Source organism: Talpa occidentalis, unplaced genomic scaffold (genome assembly GCF_014898055.3).
Source record: "Talpa occidentalis isolate TD23 unplaced genomic scaffold, MPIMG_talOcc4v2.1 talOcc4.10, whole genome shotgun sequence".
NCBI lineage: Eukaryota > Metazoa > Chordata > Mammalia > Eulipotyphla > Talpidae > Talpa > Talpa occidentalis.
Window position 1 is genome coordinate 93,571,081 of NW_023600993.1, and position 24,664 is coordinate 93,595,744.

Here is a 24,664-nt window from a genome sequence, read left to right on the forward strand (position 1 = left end):
CTTGTTGATTTGACATGGTCTTCATCATCCTGATCCTGGGTCTCAGCTGTCCCATGTGGCAGTGCCGAGAGCTCACTACTACTCTTTGTGGCCTAGAAATCCACTTTTGCTGCCCTATTATGAGACGTTTGTTCTGCTGGTTGCTGACGGACAAATCCCTACAGTGAACTCTTCCTAAGTCTCTACTCTTTCCGGCTACTGGGAACACTCAGAACTCATTAGTTCATTCAGTCTTCAAGCCACCCTTAAGGGATTGTTATCCTTCTTTTCTGGGTGAGGAAAATGAGCTATGAGCAATTAAGTGACTTGTCAAAGTTCATGCAGGGAGTCAAACCCAGAGCCCCCAAACACCAAAGTCAGCGCAACCCCTGTGTTATTTGTAACCAAACAGAAGAAGAGTCGAGGCCTGGTATATTGTGGATTTGTCTGTATTTGCTGAGGTAGAAGTGGTGAAATATTACCTTAATCTAACTCTAAAAACTTTCCATTTCAAGAAGTATGATGTATGTTACATATATTTCTGGATGCTTAGACATTTGAGTAGAGCTGTTTGTGGAATGTCCTCTCTTGATGGGATGACATACAGGACACACATTAAAGTGAAATGCTATGAAATGATTCCTCTGTTATTGAAAAATAAATTGCCCTGACTAAACGAACTGTGGAATATTTATGTGGTGGAACACTATTCGGCAATGAACAGGAAGAAAGCACTGATTTGTGTGCAACCCAGATGAATACAAAAACCCTTATGCTGGACAAAATAAACCAGAACATTCAACAAAACATACAGCATATGATTTTCACTATATTGCCCCACAACAAGATACCACAGCTTAGGTTTCTTAAAGAATAGGAATTTATTTCCTCACCATTCTGGAAAGTCCGATTTTCAGGTGTTGGCAGGGTGTGACTGTTCATTTCTCTCTCCTTAGCTCGCAGATGGCAAACTTCTTATTGTGTCCTCACACAGTCTTCCCTCTGTGTGAATGTGTCCTAACCTCTTCCTCCTATAAGAACATGGTCATAATGACTTCGTTTTAACTTAATGACCTCGTGAGAGAACTTATTTCTAAATACAATCACATTCTGAAGTACTGCAGGTTAGAACCTTGACATATGAAGTTTAGGAGAACACAATTCATTCCATAACAGCAAATCTATGATGAAAATTACCAGTACAGTAGCAGTCCATAGAAGGAGGGGGGGTTGGAAGGGACAAGGAAGGGACACGGCGAATATTCTGGGATTGATGGCAAATTGCAACGTGATAGGATTCCCTAGGCTGTCTGTATTTGTTAGATTTACTGGAATAGTACACTTAAAACTTTTGCATTCCTCAAAGAATACTGACCTCTGATTAATGACATGCAAACCCAGTGTTTAGGGGTGAAGTGTTATGATATCTGCAAATTGCATTGAATTAATTGATGAATGAATTGATAGACCGATACAGCAGTATATCAACAACTGTAGAATCTAGGTGGTAGGTTTATGTGGGTGCTCATTGAATAATCCTTTCAACTTTTCTGTATGTTTGAAATTACTCAACATAATATGTTGAGGGGGAAATATTACTTAAAATAAAATATTCATTTGAAAATGTTAGCCAGACAGTTCTTGAAAAGCCTCTTCAGTGCTAGATTACATTTCCCTGGTAAAACCACCATGACCCCATGCAAAGTCGCTGTGGTCAATGTTTCCCCCAGTGTTTTAGCCCCAGTTCACCAGTGTCCGGCTCAAAGAGCTGATTAGGGAGAGGCCTAAGGAAGTCGGGGAATTCCGGGGGCTAGCTAAGCTATGCAGGCTAGGTGTCCAAGGAAACTGGTGTGCAGAGTTGTTCAAACATCCCTGTATCAAATCCAGAACAGTCTGCAATGCCTTTTGTAAGCCAGGATAGTGTAATTAGGCTCAGGAGGGGGGTGTTGGGGTGGGCATGTGAATGATATGGAGTTGGCAGCACATAGTAGGTGCTCAAGTGCTGAATAAATATTTGAATGAAACTGGAGAGGAGCCTTCAAGGACGTCATCCTCAGGAGAGAGTAAAGTTGTTTGTGTGGTGGGTGGGAAGTGGGGGGAGGGCCGGGGGGGTTGTCCCTGCCTCTGCCCAAGCTTACCCCTAGCCTGGCCAGAGATACCTCCAGAAATGGGCCCAGGAGAGGCTGCCTGGTCTCTGGGTTCCTGGACAGCCAGGGTGAGGGCACCTTGCCACATTCTTAGGCGAGAGCACATCCAAAACAATTTCTTTTTCTAAAAACTCAGTGCTAACGGATTCCAGATGGCCGTTTGTTATATAATGGGGTTTGTTTTAATAGCGTCCGTCAACTTCCAGATGTGCAGCCTGGAATCAAGAAGCCCATTGGCCCCCTGAGAACACCGAGAGCCAAGCTGAGCGCTGCCCGGGGGAGAGAGGCAGATGTACGTGCAGAACCAGGCACGGGAGCGGAGCTGGCAGTGCCTTCCCGCTGCCCACCGGGCCACTCACCTGCCAGCAGCTGGCTCTGCATGTGTGTGTGGCAGGGAGGGTTTTCCAGCCTCCTGTGGGTGAGTCCTGACTCTGAGCAGAGGGTCCCAGGGGGCAGTGACAGAAAGGTGGCTTGAAGGCACACGCTGGTGAATCCTACTTGCACAGGTGCCGTAGGCGACCTTGGTGAGGTCTCTCAGCCTGGTGGAGCCTTACTGCCCTCAGCTGCCGTGCGGATCAGCCCCACATGTGGATCTAAGGAGCCTGGTGACGAGTGAATCGAGGTGACAGCAGAAGTGGCATTGGGAAGCCGTGGCTTTGTCCTTGGCCAGAGTGGAAGGAGGAGGCCCTGGGAACCTGGGGCCCCCCACTCCCCCACCAAGGTGGGACGGTCCTGGGCAGCCAGGGCGACATTTCCCGCGGGACACTGGAAATGCGTGGGTGGTGGAACCTGAGCCCTACCTCTCCCAGCGGCTGTTCCACAGCCCTGTGCACCAACAGATAGCACCTCCTGTCTGCCCGGTCAAAGGGGGCAACTGGGTGACCCTTGGCTGGTCTGAGTTCCACTGTTTGGAGCCCTGCTGAGCAGGCCCACTCCCTCTTCTGCCTGATAACCCGGCGGGACAGGAAGACGGAGATCTGACTCCTCCCCCTCCCCCCCCCACCCCCTGCAGGTGGCTGCAGATATAACACCTGAGGGGATAAGGTTGAGGTGCCCTGAGGAGGGATGTTCAAGATCCCAAAGGAGAAAAGTCCCAGAACCTAAATGTAGTCATAGGAGACAGGCACACCCTTATCTACAGTGGGAACCTCACGACCACAGGAGATAGCTACCCCCATGTTAATCATAAATGTAGTGCAATTCCAACAAAATTCCAGTCTAACTGAGAAGGTAGCCATATAATGTTGACATGGAAAATAAGTGGAGAATAGTTTATCGTTATGGACGGAGAATGAGCCCATCATTCTATGGAAAGGCTAAGCCCCTACAAAGTGGTAATAGGAGGTGATAGGAAGTAATAGGCGGCTTTTGGGAGGTAATTAGGTCAGAGATGAGGTACTCAAGGATTGAATTGGGGTCCTCATGGGAGACACCCCAGAAAGATCCCTTACCTCCTTTTGGCCACATGAGGACACAGTGAGAAATTGGCAGGATGCAATCCAGAAGAGGACTCTCAGCAACCTGACCACGCTGCCATCTTGGTCTCAGACTTCCAGTCTCCGAGACTGTGAGATACTTGTTTTCTGTTTAAGTGGCTCAGTCGATGGCAGTTTGTGACAGCAGCCCAGACAGGTTAAGTCTGGCATGTTTTCTGCAAACGAAGAACATGAAGGCAGGACTTACCCTCCTGGATGGTAGGACACATGGTAAAACTCTAATACTTTAAACAGCATGGTACTGTGCCACCATTAGCAGAGAGGTAAAGGGCACAGAAAATGGAAAGTCCAGAAATAGAACCCACCTACAGAGTCAAACTGAGAATATGGTAAAGAAATGCCTTTCAAACTAAAACAAACTAAGGTTAGCTGGTTACCTTTCGGGAGAGAGACTTGGTGTGGAAGAGTAGTATAGGAGAGAGAAGTGTTTTCATTTTGTGTCTTCAAGATTGTTGGATTTTTCCAAGTTTATATATGTATTACTTTTAAAAAATATCAATGTATTTTTTGGTCAATGTATGTTATCTAGAGACTTTTATCCCTTTTGGGCTTTCTCCTCTGTACAGCTCTGTATTTAAGAGAAACCTCAAAGGTATTATATCAATAACAATACAAGAATATATTACAAACTGTTAATGGCTGTTATGTTGTGGAGGTGGCTCAGGGGACGGCTTTCTCCCCCTAAGCCATGTATTTCCATCACTCTTGGATGACTATATGGTCTCCCCCTGAGTTTTTTAAGAGTTTGCAAGTATAACTTTAAGAATCGAGAAGAGGGGGTAATGAATCTTGAACAAAATAAACAAACCAGTGCAGAAATGATAAATTACTCAGTAAATGAACACTGGCTAACAATTTGGAAAAAGTAAAGTTAGATTTCTACCTTATACCAAAATAAACTTCAGATTTAAATGTTAGCAGTTAAACCACAAAATAACCCCAATACTGATACAATTTTAGGATAAACAATTTTCTAAGACATCAAATAAATAGGTTGATGGATTTGACAGCATGTATATAAACTTTTGTTCCCCTTCAGAACAAAATAAAGGGAAAACTGCAAAAAAATACAAGACAGATAGATATGTAACAAAGAATCAAGAATTGCAAGATAATAGTTCATACAAAGGGCCTCCCCTGGTGGCGCAACGGTTGAGCGCTGGGCTGCGAAGCTGCCCGCAGCCTCTGCAGCGCTGGCTCGATCCCCGGCTGCTGCCGGCGAGGGTCCCACATGGCGCGCAGACCTCTCCTGTCACGCCCGCTGCTCCCCTCAGCAGTGTATTTCGGTCCTTCTGCCTGTTCTGTTCCCAGCTCTGGCTCTGGTGAATTCTCTCACCCTCCTGAGCTTCTGACTGTACCCAGTGCTTGTATAAATAAATAAATAATCTTAAAAAAAAAAAGTTCATACAAAAATTCCTGCATACCATTTTTTTCTAAGCCAACAATGGAGAGGAATTTGATTACAATGAAATGTGAGTTTCCAAAAACAGGCTGAAGGTGGGAGGGTGGGGCTGCGCCCGGGGGTTCTCAATGGGAGTGGAAAGCTCACCAGGGCAGCTCCAGTGTTGGGCACCTGCCATGTGGCAGGGGTTCCCCAGTCTTCCTGGCATCCACGGTCCTACTGGTGCCAGTTTCTCCAGTGGTGCCTGACACACCCCACCTGGGCACGCCTCCCACCTCCCCGTTCCTTCCCACACAGTGGGCACTTGCCAATTCCAAGTCTTTTGCAAAAGCTGGTCCCTTCACCTGGTTTACCTTCTCTATCTCTACCAGAAAAAGGTCCAACTGTTTCTTCAAGGCTTGGGTCAAATGTCCCTGTTCTGCAAAACTGTCTTCCGTCGAACCAGCCCCATCAGGAGCTCCCCGCCGGCTCCCACAGCGCCTGCCCATCATTCTAGCCACCCATAGCATTTTTGGGCTTACCTGTCCTGGTCCCCCTGCTAGCCCGTGGTCCTCTCTAGTTAGGGGTCTCCATGGGCTCCTCCCTCCCCCATCTCCAGGTGCGCCAGCGGCAGGTGTAGCTAATACCACAGGAACCAACAAGTTGTAACATGGGGGACAGAGCAGTGTTTGAACGGAGACTCCCCATTCTTGGCTACTTGGACTTCAGAATGAATCAAGTTATTTCCTAAAACAGTCCAATTTTATCAACAATAAGGATGGTTATCTAACTTACATGATTGAGAAAGACACTAAAAGGAAGGCATTAAGTTACGATAAGAGCAAAAGAAAAAACACACTGGGCTCAGTGGCAGCTTAATGCTCTTGCACTACCCAGAGTTGACTGGCATGGACACATGCCAGGCTCTGTTGCCAGGATGGCCCTGGCCTTGAGATGGCCATAGTCTTCGGGTGGGGCATTCCCAGGTTTCGTGGTGACACAAAGCAGGAAGAAGTGCTATGTCTGTAGCAAGGTGAGAGCTCCCCTGTGGCTGTTGTGCCAGCAAGGCGTGGGGCAGGCTCACAATCCTTCCGGGCAGACGGAGAGCGAATCTGGAGCCCTCAGTGGATTTTACAGGCTTTAATGCTCTCAGGGAACCAGGAGGCAACCAGGCAGGGAGGTGGGCACGGGCCAGGCAGGGGGCGCTGGGAGGCAGGCAGGCAACCGAGCCTCCCAGTCCCCCATGAATTTTTACACTATCCCTCTGGGCTCTCTCTGGCACGCTCTCGTGGTCTCACTCTTCTGTAGTCGCGTGTCCTCCCGTAGCCACCTGTATAGCCCTGGCCTCTGAGCGCAGGTGTGCACACTTGCGCATGCCCACACCCATGCTCCAGGTGTCCACAATCAGGCACACGTGCCCCACGCTCCCACGCGCCTCCTGCATCGTCACAGTCAAGTGATGTGATTGTGTTATCACCTATGGCCACAGGTGATAGCCGCGGCCGAGGCTAGTGGCATTAAAAAGCCTGATAGAGTCACTTACCCTACAGATGCTGAAGGCCCCCAAACAGCACGTGGCGTGGCACTGGGACGTGGAACTGTCCGGCAGAGGCTTTTGTCCATCTGATCACTGCTGAATGTCCAGTCTCCAGTACTATGTCAAGCGCATAGTAGGCCTTCAGGAAGTATTTGTTGGCTGAATGGCTAGAAAGAGTCCTGGAACACGTCTGGAAATGGCACTTCAGTTACCCCTGGATTCTGTTCTCACTGAAGATTGGACCTGCTGGGGCCCCCAAAATGAGGGAGCAGAGGTCAGGCTGGGGCAGGGAGGGAGGGGGGCACCTGTGGGCAGAGGCAAGGACTACAAGGGGGATGGAGAGCCCCAGAGATGGCAACCCAGCCCTGGGCCAGAGAGCGGGAGGCAGTGGGTCTCTCCACCAGCTAGGCAAGGGCTGAGCTTAGGTGTGCACAGAGGTCATGGCCCAGCAGGCTGTGATCGCTGGAACGGGGCTCAGCACTTTGATTCAGGGTTCAGAGGGGGTGAAGTCTGATCTCAAGGTCGCCCAGCTTGCGAGTGACACAGCCAGGACTCAATTTCACATCTTTTGAATTCCAGAGTCTGATCTTTCTTCACTCTGCTAAAAAAACAATCCAGCCACAGACACAGGCAGGAGTGGGACCTGGGGCCAGAGCCTCAGTCTGGGTCAGTGTAGTGTCAGCGTGGGGGATCAGAACCACGGGTGTTCTGCAGCAGAGCCAGACAAGCGCCAGGGGTCAGGGTGGCCAGGACGGGAGAACTGTCTTTCCAGGCTCTGTGCAGCCAGCCAGAGACAGTGTCCTGGGGCTGGTGGCAGGGCATGCTGGAGACCCTGCTCCCTCACCTCCATCCCTGACCCTGACTGACCTTCCTCCGGGGGCTGAGAAACTGGCTTGGCCCTTGTCCAGGAGGAGGCTGCAGCTGCTCTGCAGCCCTGGGCCCAGCATACAATGGCGCTTTCTGTCCCAGCGCGAGGTCTTGATTGCGTGTTGCCCTGGATCCAAGCGCTCCTGTGGAGGAAGCGTCTCTCTCCCGGCGGGCGTGTGTTCCAGGAGCTGGATGTTTCATGTGATCAAGCCCTCTCCCTGCCTCGTGCATTTGGCCTGGCATTTATTTCCTTTGTATAGGTGTCTAGGTGTGTATGCATGTGCACACTTGTTTGTGTGCATCTGCATGTGTGAGCGTGTTTGAGCATGTATAGGTCTGCAGCTTTCTGGATACCTGTGCATATTTCCGTAGAAACCAGCTTGCACCTATACATGTTTGCATGCTTGTGTCTCCAGAACTGCGTCTGGACTCTGCTTGGGGGCGTGAGGTGGGGGGATTGAAGCTACATGAGACACCTAGCACCAGGCCCCCACCTCTGTTGCCTCTGGCGGTGCCTCCCCAGCCGACCCCCCCAGGCGGCCCCTACTGCTGCTTAGCCGCTCTGCCGTGTGCCCAGCCTCCTAAAGTCACCCCCTTCCTCCTTCCACACCCCGCACCCCCCCCCAACTCCCGCCTCTGCATTTGTCTGGGAACAACCTGGCCCTGTTCAGCTCTGGGAGGAAGACAGGTTTGTACAGCTTGGTTTGGCCCATACACTTTCCAAAAGTTCCCTGGTTTCTAGCCAAACTCTTTGTAAAAGGCTCTTGGGGACTCGCCTAACAGGAAGGTGGGAACTCTGCCTAGGGGGTTCAGGACCCCCGCTCCAAGCCCCAAGATGAAGTGGGAGGCTCAGTTCATGGAGCTTCAGCCAGAGAGGAAGCCCTGTGTCCTGAGGCTAAGCTTAGTGGGAACACCCTTCACCCTCAGAGAAGGGGGCACAGCATCTCGGGGGTCTCAAGTCCAGGGTGGCAGAGCTAGGATGGATCCCCAAGATAGGCAGCTTGGGGTCACCCCTGGCCCCCTCTGTCCCACTGAGCACAGGGGACAGTGAAGCCCGGAGAGGCCTGGCCACACGTTCTGCTGCTCCTGGCGGCCTGTCCACGGAGAGCAGGTCCTGCCCCGCTGCTTCAGGGAGGAGCCAGCCTCAGCCTCACCGGGAGGTCCTTGCTCTTGGCCTGCAGAGTCCAAGGGACACGCCGTGAAGCACAGCGTGGGGCTTTCTGCACAGCCTCCCACTGATAGTGGGGCCCCACCCTGTCATGGACACCTCTGGCGGTGTCCTGGGGTGTCGCAAAGAGGATCTCTGATGGGCTGGACCCCGATGGGCTGAGATCTGATCCCAGGGGCGCGCTGGCATGTGGGTCTGTCTGGGGGCGTGGAGGCTGCTGCTGAGGGACGACCGGGGGCACCCAGTGAAGAGGCGCCCAGACAGTGGCTCCTTCATCCAGTCCCTCTGCCCTGCCCCACCCTCCTAGGCGAGTCCTTTCTAGACAGGTGCCAGGAAGCTTCCTCTCACCTATTCCCAGCTGCTCTGAGACTCTTCCCCTCTTGCCCCTGAGGACGGAGCACAGGCCAGGGGTGGCTCAGCGCTAGGGGCACAGGCCTGGCCAGCCCTACAATACAGGCTCAGGAGCTCAAGGACCTGGGGCCTTTTACATACGATGCTGTTTCATCTCTTTGAGCTCTGCTCCTGGCGGCGGTGGGGCGCAGGAATGGCAGGGTCCCCAGGAGCGGTTGTGCGCTGATGACGCTGTCGGAGGGGCTCCAAATTCTCCACCCTCCTAGGGGAGCTTCCGTGGGATGCTAATGGTCTCCAAATCATCTGGGGAATGAAGGTGTTTGTAAGGGGATAGCCGGCAGGCCTCCGTGCTCCCCTCCGGCTGTCCTCCGGCTGTCTCAGAGCCACATGCACACCCACACTGAGCACCCGCCCGGCCCCGGGTCCTTGTACCCATATGGCCTGTTCTTGATGGGGAATTTGACAAGGGACTGGGGTGGAGGAGGGCCCAACCCATGGGTCCCAGGAGCTGGGTTGGGGGCTTTCCTCAGGCCCCTGCGGCCCACCAGGCAGCCTGCTCCTCCCCCCACCCTCGCAGAAGGTATTCACACGGGCCTTGGCAGCCCCTCTGGCTCTCTGCCGGCCTGGAAAGCTTGGAGCCTGTGAATGGAAAAGCCCGGATCAGAGCTGGAGTAGGGTGGGGGTGGTGGGCGGGGGGGAGCTGTGTCTAGAGTTTTCCTGGTGAGGCCTCCCCTTCCTCAGAGCCAGACATGAGGCTTTAACACCTCGGCAGTCCTGAGTCATTGCCGGGACCCCTCCCTCCCCGGCCCCGCTCTCCTGGCCCCACTCACACCTGGAGGTGGCCGTAGGTGCTATTGCTAACGCTTTGGGAAGGTCTGAGGATTCTCAGGGACCCTAATGTGCTGGGGACGGAGAAGAGTGTCATGCTGGACGGTGGCACATTCGCCCAGCAAGGCCCAGAGAGGCAAGGGGCCTGACGACTGGACTATGCAGACTGCAAAGCAGCGTCACGTCAGTCAATCCCGCCTCCTATTTGATGCTGGCAAGAGCCCAGCCTCTCCTCCGTGAGGCCCCGCAGCCCCAACTGGCGGGGCCCGGGGGCTCATCCCTCCAGGGGCCTGCCAGCTGCCAGCACTTCACTGAACAAACACCTGAGTCCTTCCTGGCGTGCAGCTTCTGGGTCAGCTGAACACCCCCATGGGGGCCAGATCGTCTCTTCTTTTCACGTGCACCCCGACTCTGTTCTCACGTCACCGCCGATATGCCCGTGGCTCTGCCAGGTTTCGAGAGCAGACCTGTGCTCTGTGCACCGGCTCTGCCTGGTGCACTAAAAGCAGTGAATTTACTGCACACATGTGGCCCTCAGGAGACTACGTATATATCCTATGTGAATATCCTGAAAAGTATCAAGGCCTCCCCACATGTGGCCACACTCCTGTGTGACATCTATTTAGCTGGTGACAGCTGCCCCTTCAGTCAGGGCAAGAGGTCTCCAGTTTCCACGGCCCCCACCACTTATTGCCTGAGATCTGGCCCAAAGCACTCAGGCACGTCACCTGCCACCAGGTAGGCCTGTGAGTTCACAGACACTGCTGGAGATGACGATGGTTCCGTGAGCCGCTGTGCTCACTCCAGATGGACAGAGGCCTGTTTCTTAGCTCCCTCGGGGCACGGCTGGCCATTCAGGTGGGTCAGATTCCCACAGCTCCCCATTTCATCCATTTCTATGAAGAGCGCCCAGAGGGGCTGTCCCCATCCCGCAGCCATTCCAAAAGGGAAGGGAGTAGGAGAGTCTTAACACGGTCTTGGTTTAACGCACACATTTTAAAAGGTCCACGGTTTGGCCCATGAGGGGTGATGTGATGTCAAGATGTCAAGAGGCTGTGATGAGCTGAATCGCTCCCCATGTCCTTTGTAGCGCCGCCTCCCTCCTGGCCATCACACCTCTGCGCACATCAGATGGCACACCTCTGCCATCACTCAGATGCTTGGAGGGGACTCCGAGCCCCTCTCCGCAGGGTGGTGTCCAGTGCCCTCCGGGAGCAGTCTAGCTTGGCGCATCTTGGAAGAGACAGGAGTCCCCAGGCAGTGTGAGGGCCGGAGATTTGGGGAGGCAAGCCCACCAGTTCTCTGTCCGAGGAGGGCCCTGCTGCCACTGAGGTGTGCCTGCTGCCCTGGGCCACAGGTGTGAGGGTGAGATGGGCGCTCACCTTTCCCCATAGACTAGGTCCCAGCGGCGCTTTTCTGTCTTCCTCCCAACTCTGCTTCCGGGTCAGTGGCTGCTGGTCTGTCTGGCTCAGGGCACCCTCCACGGGCTCCCAGCTTCCTCTCCTCTGACCTTCCTGTTGCCCGAGCTCCAGGAGGGAACAGGGCCATCCCCTGTGTCGGCTCATCTTCCTGTAGGCTGTCTCTGCACTCGCAGGCAGCCCACTCAGCTGCCACAGGACGATCCCAGTAGCCACGGGCGAGGGTGCCTCTCCCTCTGCCGGCGTCATCCAACTCTCTTCTTTCTGCCCTTTTGGGTTGGCTCTAAAATGCCTTTTCTTCTCATCTGCATCTTCACATCAGTCCTCCTGGCCCTGGTCTTCTGCCTGGAACAGGGTGCTGTGTCAGGAAGACAGGCCTGGCCGGCAGGGCAGCTCCCCCCACCAAGATGAGTGTGTGTGCTCTGGGGGTTTGGCAGCAGGCCCTCAAGAACACCCCAAATCCAGTGCTTCTCTGCAGTCTGCTTTATCCTGGAAGTAGAGTCCCGCTCACATACGCGCGCATGATTGCTACTTATATAAAACCATGTTTGAGGTAATATAAAAAATACTGTAAATGATCGTTTTTGCACTGAAACAGTGACTAAAATTCATGCTCTAGGATAGGGCTCAACAAGTTTTCCTGGAAGGGTCAGAGAGTAGATATATTCGGCTGTGGGGCCAGTGGCTCTGGGACAAACACTGGCTTGGCCTGAGAGCAGCCAGACAGACGGTGCAGGAGGGGACCAGTGTGGCTGGGTGCCAGCCACACTTCTTGGTCTCAGTTCCGAATCTGGTGTGATTTTCATGTCATGCAGACATTTCCATCATCTAAAAACATAATGGCCACTCTTAGCCTATGGGCTGCGTGTAAACAGGTGACAGATGGTGGCCCCATCACCCTGGAAGACAGATGTGTCAGGCCTGTGGTTTTGGAGCCAGACCCACCTCTATGCTCGTTCGTCTCTCACTAGCTGTGCTACAAAAGACAGGTGTCACCTGTGCCTCATTCTCCTCTGGAGAACATACTTTGGGTTGAATTCATGCATGTCAAGGCCTGCACCAGTGACCAGCCAAAGAGGCCCCTGCAGGCACTGCCAGGGCCAGCTTTCGAGGTGCAGGTGGGTGGCGGAAGGTCATGGCCAGGTCCTGGTGGGTGAGATGTGGCACCTCTCCCTTCCCGATAGCTCCTGCAACACCAATGCAACAGTGGTGGGCAATCCATTGAATACCCCAGGGTGAGAGGTGAGCATACATGGGTACAGGGGGGCGTGGTGGCCCAGCCCCATTCTCTGTGACAGCTTCATGGTCTTGTCAGCTTCCACTAGGCATACTGAACACCCGCAGCTCTCCACCCAGTAACCAAGATGCCCCGAGGACAAAATGTTTTATGGCAAACTCACAAAACATCAGCTCAACATGCTGGACGAACTCTGCTTTTCTGCCCTCTTAGAATCTACTGGGCAGGGTTATGATGCCAAAGCGTAAAATCAAGATTCTAGCACTTTGCGTAAATTGTTCCCATACCTAGAAGGGCTCCCCAAGTCTTGACTAGAGGCCTAAGAAGCTGCTATACAACCTTGAGAATTGGAGCAGAAAGACTCCAAGACTTAGTAGAGCAATGCTCTTTCCATGCCCCAGGCTGTCACTCCACTCATCTATGGTGAGGCTGGGTTTCCTGTCAGTCTCACCGAGTCATGAGTACTTTCCTGCCAGCCTCCTCAGTAACTCCTGGCACAGCCCTTCTGGGGCTTGCGAGGTGATGTTTTCCAAAGCTCAGGATCATCATGTTTGCAATAAGCCTCTAAAACTTCAGCTTCTGAGGCATTCCTGTTTTTTTAGGGGCTGTCTCACCCCGCAGAGGTCTAGTATCCCCTGCTCTGTCTGTACGTGCCACTGCTGTTGTATTCAGCCTTTGAGCCTGTGGGGTGCACTGAGCCCTCTTTTACAGTTCTGTTTCAATTCAGATGTTCTGGCAGGTCGAAACAGGTCAAGCCAAGCCTTGTTTAACAAGTCCCCGACAGGGTGCCCAGCACCAATTGGGCACCTAGAAGGAGTGAATTCCTGTGTGCACAGGATATAATCATAAAATGCCCAGGCAGCAAAAGACATTCAAGTGCCACTGAATTTCTGAAATACAAATTTGACTTTTAAACTTTTCTTTTTTTAAATCCAGGATCAAGAACACAGACAATTTATTATGTTAGACATGGGGTGAAGAATGGCTGAGGACAGTTATGGCTGTGAGTGACATTGAATTAGATGAAAAGGCTCAAGTTTGTTGAAGAGAGTTTAGATTTGGCTTTTGCTCTTGGAAACGCCAAAATAATCATAAGAAGCACTTATGCCTTACAGAGCAAATAATCCAGAGTGTCATTTTCATTTTGCAAACAGGGACACAATAGCAGTCAAATATAAGCCTAAACACCCAGAAAGCTAACATATAGGTTCAATAAGATATAACAAGGGATTTAGCATGCTGGTGGGTTTTTAAATCAAATCCATATTGAACCCTGTAACCTACTGGAGATTCTAAGTGGAACCTGGGGAAAGCAGCCTTTCCATACAAAACAACGACGACACAACAAAGGAAACCCAGGCTCTGCTGGATGTCTATAATACTCATTTGCAGTAAGGCTTTCAAGATACATGAATTTTTATAGCATTTGTATTTTAAGGATTTAGGGCAAATACATTTTTTTTCTACTTGATAAAAAGAAAATTAGTACTTAAAAGGTTCAAAAATATATTGATTGAGTGATTTTTTTACATAAATAAATTATATTGATTTTTAGGATTTAACAGCTGAAAAAACCCTTTCTGCTTCCACTGGAGGCAAAACTGAACAAAATGTTAGTTAAATAGAGAAAGCAGCATTTCTAAGAAATCTGTTGTCAGCATTACAGAACATCTATGCTACAAAGATGTCATTATATAGGATCTGTTCAATTACTGGACTCTTTCTCCTTATATGATCAGCAATACAGTTTCTGATTTATAGCTCTGATTCATAAAACTGGGGCTCCACTTTTTTAAAATACACCTGAATGATTTCTCAGTCACGATTTAACAGACTTCTTTGAGATGCTTGTTTTAACATTTACATAATTTATAATCCCAAATGTATAAAAGACAATGACAAAAAGCATCATAAATAAATAATGCAAACTGAAATAGTTATGTCAAACTTTTGGACCTTCTGATAAATTAGCAAAACTGTAACAGAAAAAGTAAAAAATACAGTAAATTGTGACAACAAAAGTGAAACTGGTACTAGTAACACTTCCAACATTTCCCACGGCCCTGCAGCCCTGTGCCCCCGGAGGACTGAACCACAAGCTTATTTCAAGTCTCAGAGTGTGAACTGTCAATAAAGAGTAAGACTCTCAAAAAGGAGGGAAAGAGGGTGGGGGGAAGCACTGCTCAGGCAGTTCTCCTCAGCAGGGAAGCCGGGAAGGAGGGAAAATAATGTGGATCTGCAACACAGTCTCGACTAACTTGATCATCTGGAAATCGGGTCCAACTGTATATAACAGAAAAGAAGAAATATGGAGAAGGAAAGACATTTCACAGTCGTATTAAAAGAGGTGGTACACACGTTGGACAACCTCGAGTAACTGACAAAAGGACCTAGCAAGTGTAAAAGTGTTGAGTGACAATTTTCTTGCAGGCTCTGGGAAGAGCCTTATTCTTGGTGAAGTAAAGCACAAAATAAAAACCCATCAGGCCCTGGTAGTGGCGAGAGCAATTCCCAAGAGAATGCAGTGGGCCGGGCGCCAGCCGTGTGCTCGCGAGCAGCGCAGCTCCGCGGAGGGCTCACCCTCCTCTGCCATCAGCAAGAACTCCAGGTACGTAAAGCTTCCTCATACTGAGAACATTCTTTTAACTGGGGGGATTGGGGGGGCATAACACACGCGTATAAAATAATGCCTAGTCAGTATTTCTTCTTGCTGCAGGTGTCTGGAAAACCATAAAGGGGAAATTATGCTACTACCAGTAAGGTTTCTGCTTTATAAAGAAATGAATATATGCATTTTCAACCATTAGTTATATACTTCTGTCTATGCTACGCATTTAGTAATCATGATAAAATAGGGAGATATTTTAACTAAAAAATATGCACCAGCACTTCCTTTTTCTGTGCTTTTTGGTTTCCCTATTACATTCTTCCCATGTAACACAGCTCACGGAAAAAAAGCTGCTCCTCGTGTCTGCTCTTCGGCCCTGCAAATGGTAAATCCCTCGACAGCTTTCTTTTGCCATTTTTCCTCCTCAAATAAGTGGGAAACTTGGACAAGAAGGGGGTAGGGCGTGTCACCAAGTACTGTATTAACTACAATTGCTGGAATGAACAACTGGATAACAGAATGAGAATTCTGTGCCTCCTAGACTAGGTCGACGACACTTATCTAATGAAGTGGCAAGACCCTGCGACTATTAACATCTGTTACCATAGTTCTCAGACAGGAAATTAGGTAGGTAATAATTACTGATGGAAACACAGGTTCTTATGAAGGTGAAGTGAGGGAAGTAACAAACTGTTATGGGATAAGAAACTTACAAGTCACAATAATTTCTTAAATGAAAAAGTTCTAATTGGTGTCACTGTTAGAGTCCTTGAAGGCCCCGTCCCCAGCTGGGGATGCATGTTCTCTATCTGGGGGCACAGGGGCCCTGGATTCCGGGCAGTTCTGATCACTGCTTGGCTCCTGTTCGGACCCAGGAGCAGGCTCTGGGGTGGGGTTGTCCCCTTTTGTTTTCTTCTTCTTCCTCTTCTGGCTCTCCAGACCCACTATTTCAGAGTGTCTGGCCTGCTGCATGGCTGGGAGAGTCATGCCCATGCCAGGGGAGAGGAACATGGACGGGTAAATGAGTCCAGGAGATACTCCTGGGATGAGAAACGGGTTAAAAGCCACAGGACTACTTGTAGTTATTGCAGGTTCAGACTGATCAGAAAATGCACTAGGACCAGGCTTGTCTTCAGCTAAAGTGTCCGTTTTCCCGTCATGGCTACCTGGCTTGTCTTCTGCAGTCTTTTCAGTCGCCGACGTACCACTTTTTGTTGTGCTTGACAGAGGAGCTGGAGGGGTGGAAGGGCAGGTAGTAGCCATGGGTGCACTGAGGAGCCCCCCCACACCAAACATCTGGGGCACCGCGGCCATTCCCGGCAGCATCATGGGCAGCATGCTCAAGGTGCTTTTGACCTCTTCACCTGTGGGCATCGTGGCAAAGCTGGTCGGGAATCCCACCAGCCCCGTGAGGGGGATGCCTGGCATGTTCCTCATGTTCTGTAGTCCTACCAGGTCCATCCCAGCAATCAGCCCATTCATGAACAATGGCCCCATTCCCGAGGGAGAGTCCGCCACAATGGCAGGCGCTTTCAGCAGCTCACTCCGAGGCCGCCTCCCCCTCCTGCGGGGGCCTGCATCTCGAAGAACAGGCTCAGCCAGAGTGTGATTGAACTTGTTTTCTGGAAGAAATCCCTGAAAAAGGACAAAGAAACACAAGATGCTCCAAGTTACTGGATGGTGGGCGACTGACTGGGGCGCTGACCAGGGTTCTGCCCTAGCCTAGCCCAGCCCAGCCCAGCCCAGCCCAGCTCCGTGAAGACTCAGAGAGAGAGCTCTCCCGCCTGTCCGGCCAAGGTCGGACCACTCTCTCGCCTCATTGCAACTCAACAGTTTCTCCCTCAGGCCAACAGCCTGTCGCCACCAAGCAGTGCTTCCAACAGGCTCACCATACAGAAGCAGCATCCACCTGATGGAGCAGCGCTAGGAGCTAGAGACCAGCTAACAAGGCTCAGTCACAGCAATGTTCGTGGATGGCTGTGACCCCTGGACCAGATCCCAACCTTTGCTTCCTCATATGGCAGGAAGGTTTTTAACTGAAGCAACAAACTGAGTAGGTAAGATAGGGTTTTGCGGCGGACAGACCTGAGTTCCAATTCAAACTCTTAACCCCCGAGCTGTAGGACTCCACCAACTCCATTAACCTCTCAGAGCTTGGGAAGAAAGGACAATGATACCTGTTCTGTGGGGTCACCACAGAAGTACTGACGAAAGGGACATGATCATCGGAGGCAGAGACAGGGTCCTGTTCCCGCTAGGTCAGGAGCACCTGGAGGGGACTGACTCTGATACGAAACAGGATGCCCATGATTGTTGAGGAAGTGAAGGCATCTTTGAGCATCTTGGGGAACTGCATCAAAACAAGCAATGCTCTAGTTTCCCTTAAGGGCTATTTTCTGATGGGAAAGAGGTGATTTCTTTCAGAGCAGAGAGCTCAGAGTTAAGCATTCCTGCTCTGTGAGGACTGGGCTGTGCCTGCGCACGTCCCCCAGCACACCCACGGGGCGCCAAGGCTCCTGAGCAGCACAGGGCGCTCCTGCTCGAGCAGCAGCAGGGCACCAGGGACAGTGCGGTAGGAAGCACCAGCCAGGGGCAGCTGTGGCGGCTGCAAACGCTCCTTCCTCTGTGACTTGGCCCAGGGGACAGAACACAGCCAGGACCACAAGGTCTGGCTGCAGACAGAATCAAACAAACTAGTGCTATTATGATGCTAATAACCCTGAATTTGTTTCAAAACCTGTGAACAGAGGCGGTTTCCCACAGAAAGGGAGAAATTTCCTTCAGGACCCCTCTGAACACACCCCCTGGGAGCCGATACCCCTTTCCTCCACCAACCCCTCCTCCTCTCATTTAGTTTCTCAAGCTGCTGCATGGCGACAGCACTTACAGTGGATTGTGTTTTGCTGCTGAGCAGTCTCACTCTCCTTTGCATGATGAGGCACAGAGAAAAGGCCCTTTCCTGTGGGCCCCTGGGCTGTCATCTCCCCCCGAGCCACACGGAAGCGGCCCTAACTACCCTATTAGGGCCAGGAATTCCAGAGAACATGGAGAAAAAATTGGGGAGATGAAGGTTTATAAGGGCTGACACTGCGACCAGGACTGAGAGCCGTCAAGTTGTTCCAGCCTTCCCAAGGACACTGCAGGTCAGTAGCTCTGGTGTTTCCATTTGGTTCACTGCCTCGCACCTCCCTTAACTGCTAAAGAAGCAGAACTCTGAGGAGACGCAATGGACCCCTGCATGAGGGGCTGCAGCAGACACAGCGATTAGCTGGTGGCACAGTTTAGGTTCTCAGTGAGCAGAAGTGCACAGGTATGTGGTGGGCTCCAAAATGAGGAACTGCCAGGACCACTGATTCCATGGCAGTGAGCGGCATCAGCAGCTCGGGAAACTAGCGCCCAGCAGCAGTGATAAAGGGGGCATGGTGACAGGAAGCCGTGTGAGTGACAACAATGCCGCAACAAGCACTCACTGTGTTGGCAGGTACTATGTTGAAGGTGCGGTGGGCATTACTCAATGAACCTTCACACCCACCCTGTGGAGTGAGGACTATCATAGCCACCTTACAGGAGATCACACTGGAGCCAGATTGAAAGCATAATTTCTTACCAGTCTATCTTGAGCCTATTTAACGCAAATTGCCTCATCCTGGAGTCTCTGCAAAGTCTTGGGGCCTGACTGGTCACACCTCCTCAGCCCAGGGCCCTGGCCAGGCTAACTACTCAACCACCCACAGCCAAGAGCCAGGGAAAAGTGCTGGGGCGTGTCTACAACCTCATTACTCTCCCCATAACTCCCTAGTGGAAGGACATGTTCACTTTTATAAGACTTTCTGGTTGGGGGGAAAAAACCCAAATGAAAAAGGCCTTGATTTTATTTTTTAAAAATTTGCTATAGGGCCTCCCCTGGTGGCACAGCGGTTGAGCACTGAGCTGTGAGGCTGCCCGCAGTCTCTGCAGCACCGGTTCGTTCCCCGGCCACCAATGAGGGTCCCACAAAAAAAAAAAAAAAAAAAAAAAAAAAAACGCTATAAATCAGACATTCTTGAACGTATTTTTCTTTGAGCTCCTCAGGGTATTTAAGACCAGCCTGCATCCTACAGGATCTTTTATCTCCCTTGATCCTAATCATTAAGTGCAAGTTGCATTCTCAGGCATGAAGATGCCCCAAAACTTCAGTGTACAGAACCACTGATGCTGGGTCCTTTCAGAACTGGGAACTTGCCAAGGAGGCACAAGCTGGCTGCCTTCTCCCCTTAAGAATGGGAGAGCAGGGGTAGAAAGGCCCCAGGGGCAAAGCAAACAACAGCTCTTCATATATGGCAAAGGAAGAGGCGTGCTGGCAAAGGAGGTGGGCTCTCGCCACTTCCTGTGGGAGGGAGAGTCATGCTAGCCAGCCAGAGGCTGCCCACCCTAATCAGGTGCCCCTCCCAGCAGCTCCACGACCACACACAGCGGCCAAGTCGGGTTTTGGCAGCTCTCCCTCCTAGTAATTATACCCTGAGAGCAAACCCACTTCCTCTTCCAGGGAGCCTGGGGAGAGGGCAAGGAGAGATAGGAAAAGACAGTCAGATACTCCAGCAAACCTGGAGGCAAATGTGCATTTCCAAAGGAATGCATGGGTACCAAGAACACTGTCACCTATCCAGGAGACATTTATTCCAAAGCCTGAGTATCCCAATGCAAGCTTAACTCCTGGGTATGAATAGAGAAGGTGGTGACTAACACTTACTCCTCCCAGGAAAGTTAGTAGGTTTGGCCAACATACACCGAGGGAAAAGAGACCTTACTACCACGCACACATTATGTGGATTTTAATTTGAAAATTCTAAAAACAAAACAAAACACTAGCTCTAAAAGACATTTTTTGTGACCAATGGGGAAATGTGAATATGGACTAGATATTATTCATATTTACATGTGATAATGGTAACAATTACATAGGAAAGTGTTCTTGGGAGACACACATTGAAATATTTAAGGGTGACGTGTCATGCCTGCAATTTACTCTCGAATGCCTAAGCAAGAAACACAAAACTATACACACATACATGAAACAAATGTAATTTGCATATACAAAATATATGATGTGCGCGTGCACCTATGTGCACACTTGCATTTGACGAGCAACCACTGAGCACCCATATTCTGAAAGCTGAACCCCATGGCAGTCTGCCGATGCTAATTCTGTGAAGCCAGGCCACCTCTCTGTGGGGTTTACATTTGTCTCTAAGAGGAGGGGGTAGGGTCTCTATGGAAAATCCAGCAGGCAGTGATCCCAGGAGTAGTCGTGGAAGACAAGGTTGGGGGGGGGGGAAGGGCCCTCATGGGCCCAGCAGAGTGTCACTTCCTATTGGGAAGGCTGAGCATTCCTGCAGACTAGGTGGACAAGTGCTTCCTGTTCTTGCCTTACTGCAGGAAAAGGGCCTCCGAGGCAGGGACTGTGTTTATTTAACAAAGGAGAGAAAGTGTGTGTTTGGTAAGAGGCGGGCTTGCAAGAACAGCGAAGAAATGGGTTTTCTGGCAAGGGGCTGGTGTCTGTAGGGGAGTGATGAACACTAATTTCCAGAGAACATGAGGAAAACTGTTACACATTACAGAAAGAAATGAAAAAGCCAAGAGGGTAACCACATGGTTTTTCTGATGTGTCTCTAAGGGACTACAGCAAAACAAGAACTAGCAGAAGAAATAGCGATCTCTCCTGGACAATGTGAGTGAGACTCAATCTGAGTCGAAAGGGGGGAGGCAGCATGAAGGGGATGAGAAAGACAGATGGGCTAGATAGAAACTACAGCTGAATCAGCCTGTACAGGACAAGGAGGTCTAAGAAGAGGGGTGTTAGGAAAATTCCCTGAGAATAAAAGCACTAGAGGAGAAAAGAGGATAGCTTTTCCAATGCAAAAAACTTTGATAAATGCCTCCCCCATCCCCGCCCGGAATGGGCCAAGCTCCCTGCCCCCAGTGACTCTGCTAAAGGATGGTGACACTCGGGAGCATTACTCTCTGGAGCTGCAGGAGAAGTAATCACCCTGGTGACAAAATCAGTAACAAGCTCCCTGAGAACACTGAGTAACGATTCTTTTCTGCACAAGGAGGAGGAAATGACTATGGTGGGTGGTCTTTTGGAGCTAAAATAAGAAATCACATCCAGGCAATTCCACTGAGAAGGGAACTTGTACCCAAGGAAAGCCGTAGCTAGCAGAGCAGTGAAGAGAAGGCCTTCAGAAGAGCCTGTGAGTTTAGGGGACAACCTGCGAAGAGCAGTATCTTCAGAAGTCCCCTGTCTGGGCAGAATGCACTTTTATGAGGTTAAATTTGCCCACATTGAACACATTTTCCAATTGAAATGTTATTACTGCCCCCTAGAGGTTATGAATTTTCTAGCCCAAATTGATACTCCTCTGTAAACTATAATTAACTCAGACTTGTTACACTACAAGCATCTTGCAGATGTCTTTGAAGTCTCTTCCAGGCTCATGATTCTGTAACAGGAAAAGGGCCGTACTTGGACTCAGCTGTTTTTCTTTGTCACTGAGGATGGAATAGGAGGAAGTGTCTTAAATGGTAGCCACAAAAACTGAGATTAGAAAATGAAGCTTTCCAATGCTGAAGTTTGTTAAAACACTGGAAACTCCTGACAAGAACTAAGGTGTCTTTTCCCTTGGGGGTGAGGGAGGAACAAGCTTTGGGAAGGATTTAAATACAGTTTTGGAGGTAAAGGTCGAAAACAAATGACCACGGGAAGTCCTACTGCGGAGGTCGGCAGCACTGACCCCTTATCAGTTTCCCGTGCTGGCCTCTGGTCTTCTTGGAAAATGTCACCCAGTTACCCAATTCCCAGAGGAGCTTGCTCTTTGTGTTTTCAAGATCTGGCACCGCAGAGTGCTCCTTTCTCTTACCCTTAGTCCTGGCTCCTTGGGGACAGCAGGGACTCTCTCTTCCCCACTCAGGGAGTTGACATCTAATTTTCCAGGTTCCTTACAGCGTGGCCGCCTCTGCTTTGGTTTGTCTGAAAAATTCTAGGAGGCAAATGGAAACCAACGTCATAAAAACAGTGTCACAAATTTTTCTGACGAGGGTGTATTTTAGCTAGTTTTGCTATTTCTAGTTGATGGCACTCTACACAGGACCCCTCAGGTTAGCCTGAAGGAAACTGCCACCAGGCCCTCATTTAGGATCTCTCATTGAAGGAAAACTTCCTCTAACAAGATGAGAAAAAGGCTGTGTGGGCCTCGTGGCCCTCCAGACTAAATACCTGGGCTGAAACCCCGGTTTACTCCCTAGCCTTTCCCTTATTTTCTTGGATTCTCTTTCCATCCTGCCTACCTGGCTTTGTCTTTGGAGAGAACGCATCCGCAGATGCACTCTACCTTTGTATCTCATTAATGATACGTGCCAGGACCAAGACAGTGACAGAGCACATGGAAAAGTGAGAAAAGAAAAATCTAGAAAAGCCATCAGCCCCAGAGGGCTCTCCCACAGATTTCTAATCTGAAGGATTTAGGACAAAGGCAGTAAAAGTCTATGTAGAGGAAAAGTCCCAAGCAAAAACAGTAAAATGAAGAGAAACTTCAAAGCTTAAAGTACTAACATGAAAAGAACACACAGTAATGCTTCACTAAGTGGCAACATTTATCTACACTAACAATTACTCTATGAGTTTATGACACTGTGTGGTAATTTTCTAAGAGAAAGGAGGGCTGAGCTTAGGCAAGTTCTGTCCTCATTAAAATTTTGCATGTCTACTCTACTTCTTGGTACGGCAATCTGACATTAGCTGTAATTTCTGTTATGGGAAACTTCACCAAAACGTAAAACTTTTTTTTTTTTTTTTTTTTACTTTAAAATGACATTATCAGTTGATACAGACTTTTCTCAAACTTCTTGGTCTTCTTCATTTTCCTCAGCACATCCCTTATCAAAAATGGCAGCAAGCCAGCAGGGAAAAAATAGCAGTTGTAGGCAACACCAACTTACTGTTCCGAAGCCAGGAACTTCTAAGGAGTAGTCAGCCTGCTGCCTCAGCCAGTCAAGCAGGCTCTTGCTGGGAATGGCTTTCTCGGCCTGGCTGCTGGCTGCAGGGGCTGGCTCAGGGGTTGAGGTGGCAGGCACTGGCCCTTCAGGGTGTGAGGTGTTCAGTGGAGCTTGCCCTGGGTCTTCATGGACTTCCTAGATGAAGGAAAAACAAGTATATGCAATTAATCATGACAGAATGAAATCTAGTTTCTATGAAGAAAACACATAGGTTACTCTTGAATCTTGCCATCTACTTCTGCCCTGATTATTGCCCTGTTGGGGTAAAAATCCTACACATAGCACTGAGCCGCCCATAAGCTCTTGCTCGTGCTGGTTGTCCCCCCCCCCCCACCTAAAAGCTCCTCTTACCACACAAAGTCTACCTGGTAAACACTGACTCCACCCTATCCTGTCCTCGCAGGTTCAGTGTTCCCTCCTTTACCACGAGACTTGACAGGCCCTGGCAATGTTGTTCTCCACTTCCTGTCCCCCTCAGCACTCTGGTCCCCACAGCACTCTTACATGTAACAGAAAATGCCACCCTGCAATTTACTTACTTTCTCTCTTTAGAGTCTGATTGTGTTTTACTCTATCCCCAGTGCCTAGGATGGGCCCACTGATAAAGTGTGTCAGTGCTACCTAAGTGTTTACATAATATAATTTAAATAATATTCTAAGGTCAAGGGAAAAAATGTATCAGTCATGTCACTGAAATTCTACAATCATTACAAAGAAACTAATTTATGCTTCTAAAAACTGAGACCTTTTTAGAAGCTTGCAGGGTTGGCAGGGAAAGAACCTGCTACTTTAACTTTCCAAATTATACATACAGCCTAGGAGGAAAACCTATACCAAACACTATGGCTCAGCAATAAAGATCTTAGGCTCCAGAGAACAAAGTCCTTGGTTTGGTTCCCTGCCCCGCCACTTACTAGCTGGATAATCTTCAGCAAATTATTTGAAGTTTTTAAGCCTCACTTTTCTGTATCGATAAAATGGGGGTAATAATACCAGCTATCTTCACAGGGTTGTGAGGATCAAGTAGGACAATCATGTCAAACCCTCAACACATAGTAAGTGTGCCTGACTCACAGTAAGCACTCAAAGAATACTGTTTATTATTTCTTTTAAAATTAGAAAATGTGTGGCCTCCCCGGTGGCGCAGCGGGTTGAGCGCTGCACTTGTGAAGCTGTCCACAGCCTCTGCAGCGCGGGTTCGATCCCGGCAGGCCAGCGAGAATACCACATGGTGTGACAGACCTCTCCTGTCGTGCCTGCTGCTCCCCTCAGCAGTGTTATTTCTGTCGTCTGTCTGTTCTGCTCCCTGCTCTGCCTCTGGTGAATCCTCTCACCCTCCTGTGCCTCTGGCCTGTACCCCAGCTCTTGTATAAAAATAAATCAATCTTTTAAAAAATGAAATAAAATAAAATTAGAAAATGTGGAACGTGATTCCTGTTTTGGAGTTCAAAATGCAGAACATAGGAAGAACCAAAATGCAAAGAGAAGTCAGTGGTCTCTGATGTGTGAAGCCAAGTCCAAGGGGCGCTCTCCTGGCCAGGTGTGCAATCTGACCTCTCCTGTGGTTTACAGTGTGATCTCCATGCATCCTCACAGCAACCTATGACAAATGCTGC

The 24,664-nt window shown here is 49.8% G+C and overlaps 1 protein-coding gene and 1 long non-coding RNA gene across 5 annotated transcripts in view; both read right to left on the minus strand.

Moving 5' to 3' along the window:
- Positions 1–762: 762 nt before the first annotated feature.
- Positions 763–6,832, minus strand: LOC129146165 (uncharacterized). Its single transcript, XR_008552684.1, has 3 exons — positions 6,547–6,832; positions 3,578–3,777; positions 763–1,010 (listed from the first exon to the last, which is right to left on the minus strand). It is a non-coding gene; the product is annotated as an uncharacterized LOC129146165 (long non-coding RNA).
- Positions 6,833–10,077: 3,245 nt separating this feature from the next.
- The window catches only part of CHD6 (chromodomain helicase DNA binding protein 6), a 189,447-nt gene continuing 174,860 nt past the window's right edge, over positions 10,078–24,664 (minus strand). For all 4 annotated transcript variants that reach the window (XM_054697659.1, XM_054697669.1, XM_037498908.2 and 1 more), the window contains 3 exons: positions 22,992–23,183; positions 21,914–22,033; positions 10,078–16,652 (listed from right to left, as the gene is read on the minus strand). In XM_054697659.1, coding sequence (XP_054553634.1) covers positions 15,762–16,652; positions 21,914–22,033; positions 22,992–23,183 — 1,203 coding nt within the window. In that variant the 3' untranslated portion in view covers positions 10,078–15,761. The remainder of the gene's footprint in view (positions 16,653–21,913; positions 22,034–22,991; positions 23,184–24,664) is intronic.